Here is an 18,372-nt window from a genome sequence, read left to right on the forward strand (position 1 = left end):
AGCACCGAGAAAATACAACACAAACCAAAGAAATACAAAATTCAAAACCCCAAACCAACCAAAATAAACCCCCAAGCTTAATCACTAAGTCACATTTGCAGCCAAAACAACCCATGTGTTAAACTAGGATATTACAGGGCTATCAAGAGAACAAGAAAATCCTCTCCAGTCAGGAGAGAAGTCACTACCTTCTTCAAGCACCTCAGGAACTTTCATCCTGGCAAGATGAGTCAACAGCAGAACCCTGGCTTTCAGGCTGTAAGGGCAGGTGAGTGGAGGCTCATTCTTCTTCAAATTTATGCCTCCAATTTCTCTGATTAGCTAAAAGAAAGGATAAAGGCAAATAGCTGTTTGGGTGCTAAAGAGAAACAAAGACAGGAGGAGAGCAGTTTGGAAGGAGAAAAAGCTATTCACAAAAGCGAGCCTTTAAGTAACTTTTCCCTGGAGAGGTGAACATTTACCACTTTTATTCATAACACAGCTCTGAAAAGTAACTTGAAATGCCTTGCTCCAACGTGTGGGTGAGGAAGGAAGCAAAGATTTTCACACAAGAAACTAACCTTAAATAGCACTGTGTAAATTTGTATTGATAGATACATATGTTTAGAACCTGAATTTACTGCCATGGTTTACCAGATTCAATCCTATTTCTAAGGTACTTCAATTCAATAGGCACTAGGAAAAAAAATCATCTTGAGACCTTTCACTCATCTGACAAAGTTGTCTAGGTCTTAGAAGTAGTCCTGGGATGTATCAAAGGCAGTGTGACCAGCAGGATGAGGGAGGTGATTCTGCCCCTCTGCTCTGGTGAGATCCCCACCTGCAGTACTGCACCCAGTTCTGCTGCCCCAAACTTAACAGGGACGTGGAGCTGCTGGAGTGGGTCCAGAGAAAGTCATGAAGGTGATCAGAGGGCTGGAGAACCTTCCCTAGGGGAAGAGGCTGAGAGAGTTGGGGCTGTTCAGCATGGAGAAGAGAAGGCTCCAGGGAGACTTTAAAGCAGCCTTCCAGACCCTGAAGGAGGCTACAAGAAAGCCAGGAAGGGACTTTCTACAAAGGCTTATAGGGCTGGGACTAAAGGGAATGGACTGAATCTGGAAGATGGGAAGAGACTGGAGATCAGAAAGAAATTCTTGACAGTGAGAGTGGTGAGACACTGGAAGAAGTTGCTGAGGGAGGTTGTGGATGCTCCCTCCCTGGAGGTGTTTTAGGCCAGGTTGGATGAGGCCTTGAGCAACTTGGGGTAGTGGGAGGTGTTCCTGGCCATGACAGCGGGGCTGGAACTAAATGATCTTTAAGGTGTCTCTTCCAACCCAAACCATTCTATGAATCTATGAACCAAGTGTCACAGGAAGGAGGGTTACAAGCTGGACCTCCCTGGTGGGCTGAAGAACAAGTTCAGCATGTAGCAGGATGAGGGAAACAAACTGAAGACAAAAAGAAAACAAACAGGCTGCTGCTTCTGTCTGTACATGCATTAAGGATCCATACAGCAAGAATCATTTAGGCTCAAGAATAATGATGACAAACCATAGATATAAACTGATCACCAACACGACTCCTAAGCACTGGAACAGTGAGTTCTGGAACAGCTTCTCAGTGGGATACAGTTACAGGAGGCTTGGCTGCCTTTTAAACACAGAATTATTAAATGTAAAGGGCTTGCACAATGCCAGTGCTTGCAACAGCTCACAACTGATGATCAAGGTGAACTTTCCCAGGCTTTGTGCTCCCAAGCACAATCCTGCTGAAAAGCCTCATCTAACCACACTAAAAAGTCCACAAGAAGGTAAAGAGGCAATTTAGTAAAGAGGTATCTCAGCCTATTTTATGTTTAGGACAAGAAAGTATGTTTATGACTTGAAAATTAACTCTGTGAGATTTAACAAGGCCAAGTGCAGGGTTCTACACTTTGGCCAAAACCCCAGGCAGTGCTACAGGCTGGGGACAGAGCGGCTGAGAGAAACTAGGCAGAGACAAAGGGAGCTGAGGGTACTGGTAGATAGCACCTGAACAAGAGCCAGCAGTGTGCCCAGGTGGCCAGGAGAGCCAATGGCATCTTGGCCCGGATCAGGAGCAGTGTGGCCAGGAGGACAAGGGAGGTTATTCTGCCCCTGTGCTCAGCACTGCTCAGGCCACACCTTGAGTGCTGTGTCCAGTTCTGGGCTCCTCCATTCAAAAGAGATGTTGAGGTTCTGGAAGATGTCCAGAGAAGGGCAATGAAGCTGGTGAGAGGCCTGGAGCACAGCCCTATGCGGAGAGGCTGAGGGAGCTGGGGGTGTGCAGCCTGCAGAAGAGGAGGCTCAGGGCAGAGCTCATTGCTGTCTCCAACTACCTGAAGGGAGGTTGTAGCCAGGTGGGGTTGGGCTCCTCTCCTGGGCAACCAGCAACAGAACAAGGGGACACAGTCTCAAGTTGTGCCAGGGGAGGTCTAGGCTGGATGTTAGGAAGTTGTTGGCAAAGAGAGTGATTGGCATTGGAATGGGCTGCCCAGGGAGGTGGTGGAGTTGCTACCCCTGGAGGTGTTCAAGAAAAGACTGGATCCTCATCACTTAGTGCCATGGTTTGGTTGACTGGCCAGGTTGGACTGGATGATGTTGGAGGTCTCTTCCTGGCTGATCCTATGAACAGGTTCAACCTGTGGGACCACCCTCTCTCATTCTGCAAAACACAGAACACTTTCATTGGAGTATTTTTGTAATAAGTGTGCTTTGAATTTCTTCAAGCCAAAATGTTTCTCATCAATAAGATTTCCTAAAGCTCTGTTAGTGATAATTACTTGCCACAGTATGCATTAGGGAAGCTGTTGGGGAAGACTGGAAATTAAATGGGGAAATTGAACTGTTGGGAAGAGTGGAAATGAAAAAAGGCAACCAGAAGGGAGCTGACATTCAGGAAGGAATCTTTAGAATATTTAAAGATACTAACTCAGAGATCAGATAATTTTATTTCAGTAAGAACATGTTTAACCAGACCTGCATTAATGAGATAAAAGGACTTCAATGGAAGTAGTCACCACCTTAGATCAATCTTGAGCATTTATCAGACTAAGTTCCCTGATTAGTTCACTACTCCCCAAAACCCCAACCCAGCAGTCTACAAGTAAGCTGACTCCCTTCAAGCTAAGCATTATCATCAATTAACGTTGCCTTCTCTTTCAGTAAGAAAACCCAAACCCCACTAACCCACACAAGTCTACCTTTCTACTTCTGAAGAGACACAGTTGCACCTCAACAAAATGACTGCCTTTGAAGAACCTGAATTATCTCAAACACCACCTCCCTCTTCCCTTGGAGGGGTCAGTTCTTTAGAAAACATCTCCTGGTGTAACTAACCTGTGGGATCTGAATGTTGTCTGCTGGTCTGCTTGTAGCATCTTTATTGTACTGAGGATCAAATTCGGAGGCCCCTGCTAAAACCATGATAAGCCCTGCAAAAATAATTGAAGGCAGACAGAGAAAATGTCAGCAACATCCTATGCCACCCAGTTATTTCTTCAGAACCCTCAGTTTTACAACTTATTCCCAACTCTTCCCCCACCCACCCTGAATCTCCATGCTCTCTAGTTAACGGATCAGTCACTACTGCCAGCAGGCAAAGGAGGCAAGAACCAATGCCTGGCACAAGACAAAAGAGATCACTCAAGGCTCCATTTTGCATGGCATCAAGTCCAGCCTTTGCCTCTGAATGCCTTCACAAAAACACAGCCAGGCTTCTTCAGGACTGGCAGACATCACTGCACAGCAGTTTGCATCTGCATGCCCACAGCATCATTCCTCTCACCAATTCATGTGCCTGTGGCAGCACAGTGATGTGTGGACTGGAGGGGCAGGAGAGAAAGATAAAATTTCAACTCAAATTTTCTCTTCAGCCAGCATTGAAGAGTCACCCAAAAAAAAAGCCTTTTAATGCTCAGAAAAGCAGCTCAAACAAATAACCCTGCAAACAAATTCCATGAAGATGAAGGACTGCTCTTCTCCTAATGCGATTAGGAAAAGCCACACTACCTCCAAAGATTCGGTTACGTAATTAAGATGAAAGGAGGACACAGTGGGGTACTATGAGCTGTTCTGCTCATGAACACATCAGACCCCCTCAGCCACAGACAAGAGAAAGCTCACCTCATCATTTGCTCCAGTTAAAATGACCTTTTCAGCAATTACTCAAGCTTTGTTCTTACATTTTGAGCAAGTCCAAGTTATTTTTGCCCACTCGCAGTGCTCAGTGAATTCCACCTACTAACAATTAGTCAAGTTCCCTGAGCATCAATTTTCACTCCTGTTCTCAAGTATCTGTTTACTTCCCGAGCAGAGCATATTGAAGAGTTTCAAAGAGCTATAAATACTTCCCTATTATTTAAGAGCCACAATTGTGCAGCATCAAGAAAGGAAGCTTTATAATAAACTCATTTGTCTTGAAGCCTAAAATAAAGTACCTAACACAAGGCAAGTCATGCAGATTTGTTCCACTCCTGCCCGGGTTGATAACACTTGCCCAGGCTGAAGCCTTGAGTTTTGTCACTGGTGCCTCACCAGTATGGAGCTCATAACCAAGCAAAAGCCTCACCTGGTCACTATGTAGTTTGTCTTAGCTGTGCCTCATTTTTCATTCAGACAGTCCAACAGAGATCAGTGAAAACACCTGCCCTGCCCTTAACATTTCCAGAGAGTCCTGGGATCAAATCCTTAAATAAGGCCTTGTAGGAGCAACAAGGCAAGCCTCAAAGCAAGGTTCAGTAATCTGCTCTTGACAACAAGTTTGGAGAGAGTAAGGAATGGGTTTGAAGTAATCACCCTAAACTTCTTCTTTCTCACTTAACTGTTTGGAGAGGGGGAAAAGCAGGAGAAGACAGCAAGGTGGAGAGAATAAACTGGACTGAATCCCACACACAGAAATCCATGCATGTTACAACTGGAAAGCAAACACATTTCCACCCAACTACCTCCTATGCCTCTTGGATTATCTGTGAAGCAAAAAAAGGGTATATCAAGAGAAGATGTTTCCAGCAAATCTAAAAGAGAATATATTTATGAACCCTTTTCAGATGCTTTGAGGGACTTTTTAACTCTGCTTTTCAATTGCTCTGAGCATTCCATCTAGTAAAATCCAATCCACAAATAACTAGGATCATGCTAATTCTTCAGGCCCATGCCAGCCTCCAAACTGAAAGATCCAATTCTGCAGCCATATAGTACAGCTACAGATTTTTTCCCTGAATTGAGATGGAGCTCTTCCTTTAGAAGTGAGCAGAGAAGGAAAAAAGAAAACCTATCAGAAACTATACACAAGGAACAAAGTAACATGAACTTGATAGTAAATTGTTGAAGAGAAATTTAGCTATACAATAAGTACAGAAATGTCAGCTCACTCCCTGGTGATATAAAAACTTTATGGCAGCCCCTAGAAAATCCCCAAAGCCTATTTTGTTTCACTAAGAGAAGAAAACACACAGACAGAGGCTGTACTCCTAGGAGCCACACAGTCATTCAGGACTACAGGCAGGTCAGCATAAGACAAACATAAATACAGATCTATAAATCTCTCTCCCAAATACTCAAACCTCCTGTTGAAAAAATGAAGTTGTTAAAAACACTCCCAAAGACCCAGAAATGTTATTTGAAGCTAACAAAAGCTTATAAAGCAGAAGCATCTTAACATCAGCAGATGGTCATTGCCAGATGAAGAGATCACCACTTGAAGATGTCTTTTACTTACGTTTCATGTCCATGTTCCTTGTTTTGTAGACAAAGTAGGTATATATCTGAGTGGTCCGAATGAGGATCTGATCTCCGCTGTACCGTATCGATCGGTACCACCAGGAACCCTGAGGACAAAACACCATTAGCTGTGATGAAGCACTCAAACAGCTCTACTGGAGCACCTCAGTCAGATAGCAGTTGCCCAGGGACATGGTTGGGGCACCTGAAGACATTCAAGATCAGACTTGATGAGGCTCTGGACAGCTTGTTCTAGTTGGAGATGTCCCTGCTGACTGCAGGAGGGTGGACAAGATGGCCTTTGAGGGTCCAGTCCAACCTGAAGCAGTCTGTGAATACTTGAACTGATTTTACCTATGCTAAGTTCATCTGAATTTCAAAAAGGAAAGGGAGACAAAAGCTATTTGCTGCCACATTTTAAAAGGACACCTGGGGGTGTTCAGCCTGGGGAAGAGAAGGCTCAGGGCAGACCTCATTGCTGTCTACAATTACCTGAAGGGAGGCTGTAGCCAGGTGGGGTTGGGCTCTTCTGCCAGGCAAGCAGCAACAGAACAAGGGGACACAGTCTCAAGGTGTGCCAGGGGAGGGGTGTTGTGTTTCTGTGTTACTTTTAATTCTTATATAACTGTATATATGCCTGTATATTGTGCTAAGCTGTAAATAGAGCTTCATTCTTCATTTCCAGCTCAGCTGAGGCTAGTCTGGGTGATTTCAAAGGAGGGAAGGGGGCAGGTAACACCCAAACCATCATATGTTAATTTTGGCACCAACGTGGCACCCAAACCATCACATCTGGGAAATGCTCTAGGACTGGCTCCTCACAACATTGCTCTTCCCCCCCCACCCCTTAATAAATTAGATCTGGTTCTTCAACGAAGAAATGACCCCTGACACAAAGCAGCAAACTTTTGTTTCAAAAAGGTTGTTTTTTTTTCTTTCTGCAGAGAAAAGTAGATTCTAATCCCACAGCTATCAAATGTTTGTCTAAGTGTAGGAGCTGGAAGAATCACAACCAAACATGCAGGTTGGCAAAGCCCCTCAGGATCACCAAGTCCAACCTACAACCCTACTCTACAAGATTCACCTTAAACCATATCCCCAAGTGCCACATCTAAATGACCCTTAAACACATCCAGGGCTGGTAACTCCACTACCTCCCTGGGCAGCTCATTTCAGTGCCTGAACATATATGACTACAGTCAGTCCATAAAAGGGGCTGCCCCAAGCACTTCTGCAGACACATCCTGCCTCTCTTGCTTCATGTAGAGAACATTATTTAGGTCAGTGGAGGTCTATGAAGAAATACATCTCAGTGTATTCCTTTGGTGTTGATCAGGATTCAAAGGAGGGAACCAGCCTCACCTTATTTTAGATGCCAAACTCAGATACAGGATGACTACACTGTGGGTAACTTCGGCTTCTTTATTGATTCATAAAAGAGAAACAGGCCCATTAAAGGCATGAATCATCCTGTACAGCTACTCTAGAATGAAATGATAAAATGACTTGCTCCATAAAAATGACTACTCCTCTTCACTGGCTGTAAAAGAAATTTACAGTGGCAAGTCTGAATGCAAAAGTCCACATCTGGCATAGGGGTACGAAAAGGCAGACTGTGTTTTTCTCTGCATGGGACATGCCTTGGTAACAAGAGGAAGGATGTTTACTTTCACTTGAGCTGTGATAAACTTGGTATAAATCACTGCAAGCACATGTGTACAAAAGAGCATCAGGCATCACAGTAAAAGGGAAGATGGAAAAATATGTAGACATTCTACTCTGGATTTCAGAATCTTTATTCAACAACTTGTTGAAGCCACCACAGCTAATTTTCTATACTAAATCCTCAATTATGCAGAAAGACTCTCAGAGAGAAGGAATAATGCCTGGCTGAGCCTCTGCACACAGAGATAGAAGCAGCTGCCAAGCCTCCAGGACACTTTCTCAAATTAAACTCTTTTTTGCCAAAACATGAAGGTTTCTGGGTGTCAAATTTCTGGTTCTTTCCTCATGCCATGCCCCAAACTCACAAGCACTGAATAAGGCACATTGTCCAAAAGCAATACTGTAGGGCAAACCTCAGCCCTGAAACTCCACTCACCTAGCAATTGATCCCTCAGACAAAGAAATCTCAAGGGCAGGCATCTCATGGTGTACAGAAGATCAATAAAAACTGAAGGTATGAAAACAAAGGCAGCCAGGAGAAACCAAATCAACAACCTGTTCCACATGAGTGATCATTCCAGCATCATAAACTACACACAGCTGAGTCTTGGCTCTACAGTAACACCACTGAAAATACTCCTGAGTTCATCACTCTGCATTAATTTTCATGTGATGAATGACAGAAGGTGCAAGGCACAACTCAGTCTAATTCTTGTAATAGCAAATATTTTCCCTGCAGCCCTCTCTCTGTCACAGAATCACAATCAGGTCGGAAAAGACCTCTAGGATCATCAATCAAGTCAAACCTATCATCTAACCCTTCCAATTAACCCATGGCACTAAGTGCTTCATCCAACCTCCTCTTAAACACCTCCAGGGATGGGGACTCCACCACCTCCCCGAGCAGCCCATTCCAATGCCAATCACTCTTGCTGTGAAGAACTTCTTCTTATCATCCAGCCTGAACCTGCCCCAGTGCAGCTTGAGGCTGTGTCCTCTTGCTCTGTCCCTGGGTGCCTGGCAGAAGAGACCAACCCTATCTGGCTGTCGTGGCACTGCATCTTTTGCTGGAAACTCCACAGCAGCTGCACTTTTTTTCCCCATAGCAAAAGAGAACACCCACATTAAAAAAAAACATATCAAAGAGATAGTTTGCTCAGTCTCTCCATGAAAGGCAAGCACAAGCAACTCCAGTTATGTCTCAGCTTTGGTTAGAGGGGAGAAGATTAATTAGATGACACTTACCACAACAACTGGAAGAATAACCATAAATGCTAGTCCATATACAAGCAAAACCTAGAGACAAATGATGAAACAGTGTCTTAGTTACTTCTGTTACTTCATACTCCTCTTGTTTAATCTTTGTCCAAAAATACAGCCAAATACTTTTTTATTACCACCAGCCCACTACAAATTAATGCAAGCTTATTGCAAAAGAGCTATCATTAGTTCAGAAGAACAACTCAGAAGTGGTATCAGCAGTTGGGGAGGGGACAAATAAGGAGCATCACTTTAGTGTATGTCATCTTTACAATCAGTTATGCAAGGGGGGAGGAAAAAAAGGGTCTCTGGGCACCAGGGTGGGGAGGGGAAAAAAAAGGGTCTCTGGGCACCAGGGTGGGGAGGGGAAAAAAAGGGTCTCTGGGCACCAGCGGGGAGGAAAAAAAGTAGTGGGACACTGCAACAGGTTGCCCAGGGAGGTAGTAGAGAACCCATCCCTGGTGTCATTCAGGCCTGACAGAGGTCTGAGCAACCTGATCTGGTTAAAGACACCCCTGCTTGCTGCAGGGGTGTTGGACTAGATGACCTTTAAAGGTCCTTTCCAACCCAATGCATTTGAAGATTTTGAAGGCTAACATCTGAAAGATCCCTTTCAAATCTTGAGCTAATGAACTTGACTCACCAAGATTGAATTCTTCTGATCCACAATCCAAGCTGGCAGAGCTATACCAAAGCTTGTAGCTGTAGGAAGAAAGAAAAGACATCTGCTTTAAAATAATGGTTTTAAAGTTTCATTTCCAAAATAAAAGGACCACCAAAATAAAAACCCAACCCTAAACCACCATCCCACACAAAAATCTTCAGGCTTAGCATTCCAGCAAGGAAAATTCTAAGTGAAATAAAAAAAAGCCAATTAGGAATTCACTCTACTATAGTAAGACTTCAATGCAACATCTCAAACACCAAAGACTTTAGCTTCATGTAGTGCAGTGAAAGAGATAAACAGGATTTATTAACATGTATTTTAAAAAAGCTTCAAAGATTGTGCTAGTTTGAGGCTAATTGGAATAGTTTAGTGAGAGAAATTAGATGCTAGGCTGTGAAAAGGAAACAGTGGTGATGTCTGCTTCACTCATAGGCTGGCTGAGAAGGATAAAAACAACATAGATAACACAGTTGCTGTGTGTTTCTGTGTGCCTGGACTTCTCCCCCTGGCCTGCTTTCTGTGTAACTAATCCTTCTGCTTTCTAACCCCTCCTGGCCAATCCTCCAAACTCACCTTGCATGCAAGGCAAAGTCTGAGATAAGGCAGAGGGGTGAGAAGGAGGTGGAAGGGTTTTATTAGTTTTTAACTTTAAGAAAGTGTTCTAAACTGTAACTGTAAATAGTAAAACCAATCCTCTGCCATTTCTTTTTATTTTGGTGCTACTGGTAATAAAGGATCACTGTTCAGTTCCAAGAGACAAAATAAGAGACAGGGTTCTTTAACAGCAAGATCTACAGCAGAGAGATCAGAATAGAGTACAGCATCACAGAGCTTGAGCTTGTCTTCAGACACTTCAGTGGCAATGAAGTGAACTTCACCAAGGCTACCTATTCCAACACAGTCAGTATTCCAACACTAAGTCCTAGGAAATCAAGAAGAGAGGGGGGTGGGGAAAAGACTCTACACATTCCTAGGGGCTGGGTAAAAATAAACCAACCATAACAAGCCACCAACCAAACCTTGCTTTTCTCAGCTCTAGCAGATACCAGTGAGGACTAATGCCTTAAATAAGGACAGATTAGGATCCCCTGTGTACATAGATGCTGTTCTAATACTGTCCCAAACAAACTGTGACAGCCATCAGTTCAGACAGACAGCTGATATGCACAAGCCTAAAGTGACTTCAACAGCAGCTTCCAGCTTAGCTATATTGGTAGTAGTAGCTCTGCCTTTTGCTTCTGTAGGCAGAAATGCCTTTGTCAGGCTATGACTTAGTGGAGAGAGCTGGCTGTTTCTGAAAGAGGGAAGACTGTTTCTTTGAAACACTACTTCAAGAGCTGAGGTTCTTCTTCCCTTTTAAACTTCATTTCCTATGTTGGATGGATACAGTTCAAAAGAAGAATTTCCAGCACAGAGTTCCCTTTTGTCATCCTGTAACCTCACAATTAAGCTACAAATCCCATTTATCACTTCCAAGCCTTAACTCATTCCATGTGGCTCTGCAGCCTGACTTCTTCCCACAAACTGCAAGGCATCAACAAGCAGAGACCTGTGAAGGCCTGACCTAACAAGATAGCAGATGACTGCTTGTAGTCAGTATCAGAAGCAGCCTGAAATATACAATATTCTTCCTCAAAGCTAGCCAGCTTAAGCAACAGTCACAGAGATGTTTTAAGAGTGACTCACTGCAAAAAGGGGGTGTGGGGGGGGGGAAATCTATTTGGTTTCAGTGATAAATTGTTTTAGTTTGGAACATCTGCTGTAAAACTTTCTAACACATGATGATCAGGATTACTTTCTTGTAGCTACCTGCCCAGGAACAATCAACCAGCACAGGGATAACCATCAGGACTCCTCGGGATGAAGGTGGCATAGAGCTGCACTCAGTCAGTACTGCTGCCAGCAAGTAGAAGGCAGATGTGTATAGAGGATGAAGGTGGCATAGAGCTGCACTCAGTCAGTACTGCTGCCAGCAAGTAGAAGGCAGATGTGTATAGAGCATTTACTTCAGTGCAAACACAGCCTCACCTACATCCCTTTAAAGTGTGTTTATTGCACTATGGCTTGTTCTTCAGTTGGTAATACACATTTAGAGCATCTGAGCAAGGAAATGTCTAAAACTGTCATGTTTCTGGTAAGCATTCTTCTATTTGTTACTTATGCCTGCTTTTATATACCTCCTAAATACCACCAGTCACTAGTGGTGTTATACCTCCTAAATACCACCAGTCACTAGTGGTGTTATACCTCCTAAATACCACCAGTCACTAGTGGTGTTATACCTCCTAAATACCACCAGTCACTAGTGGTGTTATACCTCCTAAATACCACCAGTCACTAGTGGTGTTATACCTCCTAAATACCACCAGTCACTAGTGGTGTTATACCTCCTAAATACCACCAGTCACTAGTGGTGTTATACCTCCCAAATACCACCAGTCACTAGTGGTGTTATACCTCCTAAATACCACCAGTCACTAGTGGTGTTCCTCAAGGATCAGTGCTGGGCCCAGTCCTGCTCAGTATCTTTACGGATGATCTGGATGAGGGGATTGAGTCCAGCATCAGTAAGTTTGCAGATGACACCAAGCTAGGAGCAGCTGTGGAGCTACTGGAGGGTAGGAGAGCCCTGCAGAGGGATCTGGACAGGCTGGATGGGTGGGCAGAGGCCAATGGGATGAGATTTAACAAGGCCAAGTGCAGGGTTCTACACTTTGGCCACAATGACTCCAAGCAGTGCTACAGGCTGGGGACAGAGTGGCTGAGAGCAGCCAGGCAGAGAGGGACCTGGGGGTGATGGTAGAGAGTAGCTGAGCATGAGCCAGCAGTGTGCCCAGGTGGGCAGCACAGCCAATGGCATCCTGGGCTGGATCATGGAACAGTGTGGCCAGCAGGACAAGGGAGGTTCTTCTGCCCCTGTGCTCAACACTGTTCAGGCCACACCTCGAGTGCTGTGTCCAGTTGTGGGCTCCTCAATTCAAGAGAGATGTTTTAACACTGGCAACTCTCTCCAGAGTTTTTTTTGAACAAACTCTTTCCAGTCTTTCACTCCCACCACCACCCCAGAGCCACTTTCACAAGCAAGTCAATCCGATACATAGCTTCATATCACAGGGAAAAGTAATTCTATAGATAAATTAACATCTGAGTGCTTCTGAAATGATCAGATATCAGAGAGCTCAATGCACAGGAATGACAGGACTGCTGTCATTCACAGTTGTTACCTTGTGGTCCATCTGGATTACCAAATTCTTCCCAATTTTTTCGCGATTCCTCATCAGTTAAGCTAGTTTGAAGAAGAGAGATTCAGTTAACACAGAAATGAAAACAAAATCCTCAATCATTAACATGCAGCAGCTTTAAAACATGGTGCTTAAGACTGTCCTTCAGAGATGGGCTTGGCAAGCTGAACAGCTTCTGCTACTGTCTGTACGGACTCTGACATAAAACAGTACTGCTGTGTTGCTCCTTGAGACACAGGCAAATTCTTTTAGTGCTCTGACACCAAAAGAAATCAGACACAGAAGGTGCATCCTTGGTACAGGAGCTGGAACAATCATTACCTCCCTTTCCTCAGAGTGAGGAAAAGTGCTCTTTACTTTCCATCAGCAAAGAGCACATTTCAGTGCCAGGTTACAGTGCTGCAAATTTTGGAAGACAAAAAAGGCTGAAAACAAAATATACAGGATGATTTGATACAGAAGTTGTCCATATGAGCTTTTAATTCTCTTATACCAGACTTTTAGTAGGCATGTATTTATCTGGTTGGGGTTTTTCCCCCCTGGAACTCCCCAGTTTCATATTGAAGAAGAGAGAATTAAATTAAGACACCACCTCCTAAAGCTTACAGCTTCAATGCCTGCTGTGAAATGACAATTTCTTGGCAATAACATAACACCTCAAACAGTTTCCCTGCTACTAGAAGGGAGAGCACTGCTTTAGGGAACAGAATACCAGGCATTTGCTTCTTCACTACAAGAAAGATTTTGTCTCGTGGAAGAAACCCAGCGAACCAGGCAGACATCTCCTGATTGCTTCCAAGTCTCACATTTGTCAGCAAGCAGACTCATTCAATGGGCAGCTTTTACAGCTTTCAAGATAGCATGGCTAAGGAACTTCACACAGCCATCTACATCAAGATTTGCCTCTGCCACAGCTCTTGCACTCCCAAAACTGTATCACCAAGGCTTTGAGTGCTGGCTTGCAAACTGAAGCAGTGAGATGGTCCAGGAGCTCAGAAAGCAATGCCAGAATCGTGCTGCAATTCCTACTGAAGAGCCTTCCATAGGAACACAGATGTGGTTAAGCAGAAAATATCATTTCAAAAGTGCTCAAGTGAGCCTGGTGTTGGCTCTTCTCACCTCACCCCAAAGAGGATCCTCAAGGTCAAACACACAGATGACTGACTTAGAAGCAGAAACCACAAAAGCAGAAAGCACAGCATCCCCTCTACTCAGCACTGCTCAGGTCACACCTTGAGTGCTGTGTCCAGTTCTGGGCTCCTCAATTCAGGAGAGATGTTGAGGTGCTGGAAGGTGTCCAGAAGAGGGCGACAAAGCTGGTGAGAGGCCTGGAGTACAGTCCTGTGAGGAGAGGCTGAGGGAGCTGGGGGTGTGCAGCCTGCAGAAGAGGAGGCTCAGGGCAGAGCTCATTGCTCTCTACAACTACTACCTGAAGGGAGGCTGTAGCCAGGTGGGGTTGGTCTCTTCTGCCAGGCAAGCAGCAACAGAACAAGGGGACACAGTCTCAAGTTGTGCCAGGGGAGGTCTAGGCTGGATGTTAGGAGGAAGTTGTTGTCAGAGAGAGTGATTGGCATTGGAATGGGCTGCCCAGGGAGGTGGTGGAGTCACCATCCCTTGAGGTGTTCAAGAAAAGACTGGATGAGTTGCTTGGCTAGGGCTGGGTGCTAGGTTGGACTGGATGATGTTGGAGGTCTCTTCCAGCATGGTTGCTTCTATGATCTGGTACTAGTCTCTCTTCAACGGTGTCCTGTGACAGGACAAGGGGCAAGGGATACAAACTGGAACACAGCAAGTTCCACCTCAACATGAGGAAACACTTTACTGTAAGGGTGATGGAGGCTTGTAACAGAAGGTTGTGGAGTCAACCCCTCTGGAGACTTTCAAGACCTGTCTAGATGCATTCCCATGTGGCCTGCCCTAGGTGATTCTGGTTTGGAGGGGGTTTGGACTCAATCATCAGAGACCACTTCCAATCCCTACTCATTCTATGATGTGACTGATCCAATAAAGCCCTATAAATGGAAGAAGGCTGAGAAAAGAAGGGCAAAGACCATATTGCCACAAGCTCAGACTGGTATCAGTGACTCCTCACAGCTTCTGCCACGAGGTGGTTGGAGCCCCATCCCTGGAGATGTTTAAGGCCAGGCTGGATGGGGCTCTGGGCAGCCTGATCTAGAGTAGGGTGCTCCTGCCCATGGCAGAGGGATTGGAACAAAATGGTCCTTGTGGCCCCTTCCAACCCTGACTGATTCTATGATCTAGTATAAGGTGTCCCTGCCCATGGTAGGGAGGTTGGAACTGGATGATCTTCGAGGTCTCTTCCAAGCCAAACCATTCTAAGAATCATTTAGTATAGAGAAGAATAAAAAGCCGTATCTACGTTCCACGTATGAATGGCATCAGAAACCCAAACTCACATCTTGATTGTGGAGCAATTCAATAAAAAGGGATTTCCTTTAGACAGAATTCTACTATTGGACATCACCTCTCAGATTAAAAGGGAAAAAAAAAGCTGCTCTGAACAGAGATGAGGTCAAAAATACTCTGGAGAAAAAGGGAAAAAGAACTACACAAGTAACATGAAACAGTTGCCGAGTGAAGAATCAGGGCTGCAAAGCAGGCACAAATGAAAGGGGACATGGGGAAGCTGAGAGAAAACAGAGTCAGAACGAAACATCTTTGTCACTAGATGGGAAGAGCCTCTGAATGCTGTCTCTTTAGCTTTGTCAGCAGGTGAAACGAACAGCCTATTTATTTAAGCAGCGCTTCAGAACTGCTGTGACAGGGCTGCTCGCTTAAAAACCCACAACACTCATTTTGTTCTTTGTCATCTTTAAGACTTAATGTGCATCCTACTCTGGCAACCCTTCCCTTAGCTGACATGGAAGCTTAATACAAAGACCTAACACCTTACAGCACTCTGACAGTTGCTAAACAATTAACTTCTCCTTCCTGACTTGTACAGAACAAACACGCGCCCAACTGAGACATGTTTTGACTTTCATTACCTATCTGAAAACATTTCTTCCCGGCTGCTTAGATCATCCCTGCTACTGCCTGAAAGGTTTCCCCTCCCCGTGATAGCAAATTCCCACTGTTTAAAGGCAAAACAACCCCCCACACTTACGCTGCATAGGCCTTGGCAATCCTCATGAACATCACTTCATCTCCACCTTTATCTGGATGGAACTTTAACGACAGCGCACGGTACTGCTTCTTAATTTCCGATATACTTGCTCCCTTGGAAAGCAAAATGGTGAGCTCGTTAATAAATCATTTCAATCCCTTCTTCTACATCTCTAGTCTAAAGCATTCAATGAACCACAGGATGACCTTCTGATAGATGACCATGAAACTACAGAAGCACTGCAGGGAAACGTGATTGTATTATTTTTCTCCCAACATTTTTGTAACCATCGCATTTTTACATCATGTTAGGAGCTGCAGCCTGATAAAAAAAGACATTCAGACGACTGGGTATTGATTTTTTTTGTTCAGCCATTCATCCTCCCTGTCTGTGTGACAAATCTTTTCCTAAACACATTCATAACTAGAAGGAATTCTCACTTGCAATATTCTATTTAAGCGAAGAGTTCATAGATCAAGACTGATGGCTCACTTGCAGCTCGTAGGCAGAAATAAATCTGTCAGTCACCAGGAACAGTGGATTGCCCTGCCACTTAACAATGCCTTTGACTGGAATCAGCCTACCCATAAATTATTTCAAACTTCTTGAACAAAGGGAATACATTACCTACATCTGAGAGAGAGAGACTGCTTTTTATTCTACTACAGCACATCGTTCAACAACTCAACATAATCCCCTGTGTATGCATTTTCAGATTGGACTGTGAACATCACTGCTCCAGAGAACCCACACAGCTTTCTAGTAAGTGAAGGTAAAGTTTTTCTAGTAACCTACCTACTAACTTTCAGAGAACCATGAGGATCTTTCCAAGAAGTCTGGCACACTGACCTTAACTGCATATTAACCACAGAAGGTACTGAAAGATGCTCACAAAATGGTTTGGGTTGGATGGGAGCTCCAAAGGTCATCCAGTCCATCCCTGCTGCACTGAGTAGGGACGTCCTTCATTAGAGCAGATTGCTCACAGCCTTGGCCAGCCTGACCTTGAATATCTTCAGGGCTGGGGCCTCAAACACATTCCTGGGAAACCTGTTGCAGTGTTCCACAATCCTCACAGGATGGAACTCATTCCTAATATCCAATCTAAATCTGCCCTGCTCTAATTTCAAACCATTGCCCCTTGCCCTGTCCCTGCAGGGCTTTGCAAACAGTCCCTCTGCAGCCTTCTTGTAGCCCACTTCAGGCACTGGCAAGCTTCTATTGGGTCCCTCTGGAGCCTTCTATTATCCAGACTGAACAACCCCAGCTCCCTCAGCCTGTCTTTGTAGCAGAGATGTTCCAAATCCCTGATCATTTTCGTGGCCCTCCTCTGGACCTTCTCCATCAGGTCCATGTCCTTCCTGTGTTGAGGGCTCCAGAGCTGGATGCACTGCTCCAGGTGAGGTCGTACCAGAGTAAAGTGGCAGAATCACCTCTCTCAATCACAGATCCATGATGGCACTGTTCCAATAAATTTATCCACAAATTAAACTACCCTGATGATTCATTTGCTGTTACTTTCTATCTCTCTATATAAATACACAACATGTCTATCATTCTCCAACAGAATGTCTGCCTCGTTTAATGCACAGGATTAATTGACTTCACAATAAACTTAGACTCCAAGTAAAAACAGTCATTTTAAGACTAGATGAAGAATGCCAGACAAGTAGCAGAAGATGAAAAGTGGGAGGAAAAGAGAAAGGTTGCTGTAGAAGAAGAGATGGGGTTTAATGGCTCACATGAAAAAGAAAACCATCATATTTTTCTCCCCCTGCCTCAGAGGGTGCACATCATCCCTGATAAGGTGATGATAAAATGCTGTATGTCACTACTTGCTTACTACTCAGTCTTTAAAATGATGCTTCAGAGCCTAAGCTTACAGAAATGCTTAGCAGGTGAGCTGGTGTCAGTCACCACTCTGCTATGAACACAGAGCTTCCTTCTGTTAACTACTTAAAGGCCCTGAGTACCTTAAACATCAAAAACTAAAATCAGTTTTGAGCTTCATGATTACATTTGGATCCCACTTGTCAAATGGCAGTAAGTATACTTATCCAATAAATCAGCAGTAATAGGAGTGCTTTATGTACCAGTGAATTCAAGTGATGTGCTCCAAAATTAGCTGTTCTATGTTCCAAATGAAATGCTGACACAAAGTAAGGTGCATGTGTGTTATCTGGACTTTGTCCAGGCTGTGCTCCTCTTCTGGAGGCAAAAAGCCTCTTGCCATAAGCTGATATGCTAACAGAAGATAGCAAAGTAAGCCTGGCCACAGTGTGACTGTAAAGAAGCAAAGGCATCTTTGTGTATTCCAACTTTCAAGTGCTGACACCTGCAAGCTTTTTCCCTTCTTTTCTTTTCTTTTTTTGAAGTTTGGGGTTTTTATAACAGCAACAACAGTTCCATTATCTAACAAAACTAACATCTGTATCTGAAATATAAGGTTTTGTATCAGGCTCTATCTGCTGATCCCAGCAGTTATAATTCTTACAGTACAATGCTTTGAATAGGGAAGGAATTGAGAGATGCAGCAACTCTAGACTAAGGTTACTCAGTAAATAGGAAGCATGACGTCAGGGTTAGAGTGGTATTGCTCTCTCAAGAGAGACAGGGATCTGCTGGAGACTCCAACAAACACCTATGATGGTGATCACAGGACTTGCACATCTCTCCTCTGAGGAAGACTGAGAG

At 44.2% G+C, this 18,372-nt stretch overlaps 1 protein-coding gene across 1 annotated transcript in view; it reads right to left on the reverse strand.

Annotated features, from left to right (window-relative positions):
• Positions 1 to 18,372, reverse strand: part of SEC63 (SEC63 homolog, protein translocation regulator) — a 54,726-nt gene that overhangs the window by 19,473 nt on the left and 16,881 nt on the right. The window contains exons 4-10 of the mRNA XM_064170148.1: positions 15,679 to 15,791; positions 12,534 to 12,595; positions 9,286 to 9,344; positions 8,628 to 8,678; positions 5,716 to 5,824; positions 3,336 to 3,430; positions 189 to 321 (exon numbers count right to left, since the gene is read on the reverse strand). Coding sequence (XP_064026218.1) covers positions 189 to 321; positions 3,336 to 3,430; positions 5,716 to 5,824; positions 8,628 to 8,678; positions 9,286 to 9,344; positions 12,534 to 12,595; positions 15,679 to 15,791 — 622 coding nt within the window. The remainder of the gene's footprint in view (positions 1 to 188; positions 322 to 3,335; positions 3,431 to 5,715; positions 5,825 to 8,627; positions 8,679 to 9,285; positions 9,345 to 12,533; positions 12,596 to 15,678; positions 15,792 to 18,372) is intronic.

This window comes from Pogoniulus pusillus, chromosome 33 (genome assembly GCF_015220805.1).
Source record: "Pogoniulus pusillus isolate bPogPus1 chromosome 33, bPogPus1.pri, whole genome shotgun sequence".
NCBI classification, from domain to species: Eukaryota; Metazoa; Chordata; class Aves; order Piciformes; family Lybiidae; genus Pogoniulus; species Pogoniulus pusillus.